Source organism: Lytechinus pictus, chromosome 7 (genome assembly GCF_037042905.1).
Source record: "Lytechinus pictus isolate F3 Inbred chromosome 7, Lp3.0, whole genome shotgun sequence".
NCBI classification, from domain to species: Eukaryota; Metazoa; Echinodermata; class Echinoidea; order Temnopleuroida; family Toxopneustidae; genus Lytechinus; species Lytechinus pictus.
In genome coordinates, this window is record NC_087251.1 from 11,320,012 (window position 1) to 11,324,518 (window position 4,507).

The 4,507-nt window shown below is 33.7% G+C and overlaps 1 protein-coding gene across 1 annotated transcript in view; it reads left to right on the forward strand.

Moving 5' to 3' along the window:
- Positions 1–3,275, forward strand: part of LOC129265528 (nuclear pore complex protein Nup133-like) — a 46,270-nt gene extending 42,995 nt beyond the window's left edge. Inside the window, exons 32-33 of the mRNA XM_064101360.1 lie at positions 416–501; positions 1,493–3,275. Coding sequence (XP_063957430.1) covers positions 416–501; positions 1,493–1,638 — 232 coding nt within the window. The 3' untranslated portion in view covers positions 1,639–3,275. The remainder of the gene's footprint in view (positions 1–415; positions 502–1,492) is intronic.
- Positions 3,276–4,507: the final 1,232 nt, after the last annotated feature.

Here is a 4,507-nt window from a genome sequence, read left to right on the forward strand (position 1 = left end):
AATATTCTCCCAGTCTGGAGCTCGATTCCTAATGTGCAAATATCCATCCGGCTACACTCTTACAGATTTAGTCCTTTCCAACATTAAACTTTCTCTTCCAATTGATTCTGGGTCTCCTTGGTTTAGTTTGGCTTTTCTACTATCCCTACCATGTGAAATGTTTCTTTAGTGGGCTTCTTGTGTTTCCAAGATTTCTTCCTATATACGTGATTGTAAGTCCACAGCTAAGAGAGCCTTATTGTCCAAATTTCTGCCCAGTACAATACGCCAGTTCGGAGTTCCATTCCGCACATGATCAGAAGAAGTGACATGGTGAACTGGAACCCCTCTCTGCTGTTACCAAAACCAAATTTACATCAGGGTGGGCTTCTACTGGGTAGTCACTATTGTTTGTTCTGTTCATATTTTTGTCTAGATGGAATGAGATGCAAGGTGTAGATCCATGGGATTACTTCAAAGATTCTATCTTCTTTAAGACAGCTGCCAAGGCACGGCAGGAAGGTATGCAGGTTCACTCAAGGGGGTGTTACACAAATATTTAAGCACGAGTAGAAATCACACTTAATTTCCTAGTTACGGCTGGTATTCTAATGAAAAAATCAAAAGCCATATTTTATTGTTCAAAATAGACATGAAATGAAATACACTGAAAATTTGCTTTGCCCAATTGATCGTGGGCCCGGTAGCCGCTTTGCAGCGCCAGATCGACGAGGCTCTATATCCCTTAAATCGTTGAATGCCAAACGGTAGCAGCAACTCCCATCTATTAAAGTTTTTTGGTCTGACGCGACCGGGGTTTGAACTCCCAACCTCCCGGTTGTGAATACCAACTGAGCCAACACACAATGCATTACTGCATTGGTCAGATCATGCTCCAGGGGTGCACTACCACATATCCATCAAATGATAAGAGGGTTTTGGTGTTAAATCACCTGTGTGCATTGGTACCAAAGCGTGACTTTAAGTCATACTTACATCTTTGTGAAACACCACCCTGGCATTATTTAACTGTTATTTTCTTGTGCTTGTAAGGGGATTTAACATGCTATAATGAGGAAGAGAAATGGAGGAAGAATAAGGAGAGGTAGAATAAGTTTCAGATATTTTCATGTTTTCGGAAAGTCTAAATATTTGTATTTATGTCATTGAGATTGGTCAGCAAGAGGAAGATAGCATCCATCAAGTCTAGAAGAGTGTTTAAAAGATGCAGGATTGACCAATTTATTTAAAAAAAGATGACAAACAGAATAGAGAAAGGGATATCATGGGTCATGGGGATTACAGAAGCCCCCCCCCCCCCCCCCCCGGTAAACATCATGCATGAAAAGGGGGCTTGTTTAAAGATATTAACTCATTAGAAGTAACTCAATATCTGTTCATGTGTTCTTGTAATGTTAGAAAACAGATTGTCTGGTCTCAAGGTTTGACAGTGTTTACTTTCAGTAGTATTTCTATCTGATATTGATACTGATATTCCAATTTATTATTACAGGTCTTAACCTGATGGAATGCCTTCCTGACCCTGACGCACTGCTACAGCACTATGAGCTGGATAGAATGAGAGACAATGCACAGTTCCAGTATCTCCTAAGGACAGGGTTTGAACAGATCGGAAGGAGCCTTGCCGCAGCCGAGTAAACAATTATTTTTGAAAGTCTAGCATATTTTTACTCAAGATATCGGGAGAATCACTATCTATAAAATTGGCTGTTGAATGGAGGCCCATTGTAGAGGGATCACTTTTTTCTCTCATTAAAGAAAAAGTTGCATGATTCAATCATATCATAGATGCAAGATGAATATGGAAAATGTTCTGCTCCTCGGATAAGATGTTAAACTCTGGAGACTAATATGTTTCCATGGAGGATAGCTTATATTTTGCTGATACATTTCTTTGTTAAAAAACAAGAATTGAACTGCCTGTAATAAAGCTCCATTTGTGGGGCTCAACTTTCCCAGCATAAACATATTTTGGCTTGTTTCAGTCATTGTCAGCCAGAGAATGTTAGGTTATAAGGATCAACACAGGGCATTACATTGTGTTTGCTGATTGAAAAATCGCATACCATTCTTTACAACAACCCTTTGTTGGTAAAAGACTGAATGACGTTGAAATTAAGTTTCAATGTAGAGTAAAGTCGTCACCTCCATGTTAAAGATATCTTTGTTAATCAGGTTAGATGTACATTCATGCCTTAACCATAAACATGACGGATCATTTAGACCCATGGTTAAACCAAGCAGGAGTTAGGGTAGGGTCATTTGGATCCATCTCCCAGCCAAGGGGTTAGAGCATCTAACAACATTATTATAATTGTTATTTATTCGGCATTTCAAAATACATAAATTATACAGTACAAATTACATAAACAATGGGATATACGTGACATAATACCAAGGACCTGGGATAAAGATGAAGCCAACATCTAAAGGATGTTGACCATGTGTCTGCAACGATAATGGCTTTTTTTTAAAATTTGTTTAGGAAAATTGTGACCAGCCAGTATAGTTTACTTAAGAAGATAATCTGCACTGAGACTAGAACATAAATACAGGTCCAGTAGAAGAAAGTCATTATGGTCGCAATTCTCTTGTTGATATATTTGTAATTTTGTGTTGATTGTGTCGTTTTATTCTCAATAAATACCTAATTATCAAAAGTCATTAAGAACCTATAAAAAACATTAATTACTATTTTCATACAATTAACATAAACATTTTCCATGAGTTATTTCTAATCCATTCACAAAGATAACAATTTTCATGGTCCAAATATTTTTTACCTTTTATTTTCAATTTATTTCAATCTTTACCATTTTTTGTATAAAGTTATTCCTGAAGTATGGAATTGGCTGGAATCCTCATAAAGATTTTTTTCCATATGAAAGTTATATCTATCGATAATTATATCTATAAGATAGATATTGGAAGTGCCTTATGGAAAAATCATAGATTTACATGAGGACATTTAATCCAATTCAACAGTGAATTTCAAATATTCAAGACGAAATCAATCAGTGAAAACTTCTGTAATGGTCATATCTTTTATGATAATCATCCAATGTAATTCACATTAAATCTTTAGATTAACTTTTTTACAGTGCTTGATCACAGAGATAATAATTTACTGTAAGAACAGATTTATTCAAAGGCCAGGCTTTGTTATTGATTTTGTATTGTGTTGAAAGAAGAAATGTTGTTGTCTAAACATGTGTGCAAAAACTTGTTTGTAAATATGTCCTGAGAATGACATTAAAATATCATTTTGTACAATATGAAGTAATTTTGTCAAGAATTTCATATTTATTGTGAACTCTATGTGAGGTGTATGAAAAAAAAGGAAATTAAGATTAAGATTTCGTATTCCTTTATGGAAAAATATGACATAAGTGATAATAATTACATCACTTGTAAGTATAACTTATTAGTTTTTTAATAATACTTTTAATTCCAATGATATCAACATATTTTGCAAAATTGCAGTTTGTTCACTTCTTTACCCAATGCAATGGACACAGTGAACATTAACACAAAAATGAACAATTCAAGCAGTTGCTGTGGTTTCATGGGCTGTTTTGGACATTATAGAAACTTTGCTTCAAAAATACATTGAGATATTTCCATTTAAAAATATGAAATGAAAGCTTTCTTGAAGAAAGTATTGTGCATGTTTTTCTTTTCCTTTTATTGTTTTCTTTTTCCATTTACCTTTAGACTATATGACCCATATTATCAAAATAGGTTTCAATTGTACCATATTACAAAACCATTTGTGTACATGATTATGCTTATTTCATTGCGTACACTAAGCAAAGTCCAATTATAAATGCACGCTTTTGACAAAGAATTAGAAAAATCTGCATAGTCTACGGTTTTGTACCATGGTACATTTGAAACCTCTTATGAAGAAGGACCAATGTCTCTTCATCAACTTAAATACTCATTCACTCTCATTTTATAAAAAAACAAAACATTCAACTTATAATGAAGGGAAAAATCACTTTTGTTCAATTCAAAATTTTAGTTTCAAAAGATTATTTTATTTCTCTGTAGTCATGTATATTGACAATGTGAAAAAGAAAATGGATGAAAATAATACTATATAATTTCTTCAAAATAATTAGTAAAAGCACCTTTTAATAATAAGATATATAAAATTCAACATGCACACATAATACAATAAATCTGTTCACTCTCAAAATCTTACTTCTGTAGCTTATGATATCACTCATAGATAGAATATAGTAATGATTTATAACCAGTCACTTCCTCACACATGGAAGAAAGTGCATTCGGGTCTGTATTATCAAAGAAAACATCAGATATGTCTACAGAACACTTTTAGTAGTATTTTATGAAACTTGTAACAAATGTAAAGTTACCCAAGTACCTTTGAAAATATTACTAATAACTAATATTATTATCAACCAAAACATACCTTCTAGGGCTTAGTAATATTGCTGTTTCTAAAGTTAAATTTAGACAACGCATTGCAAATGAGGATTGC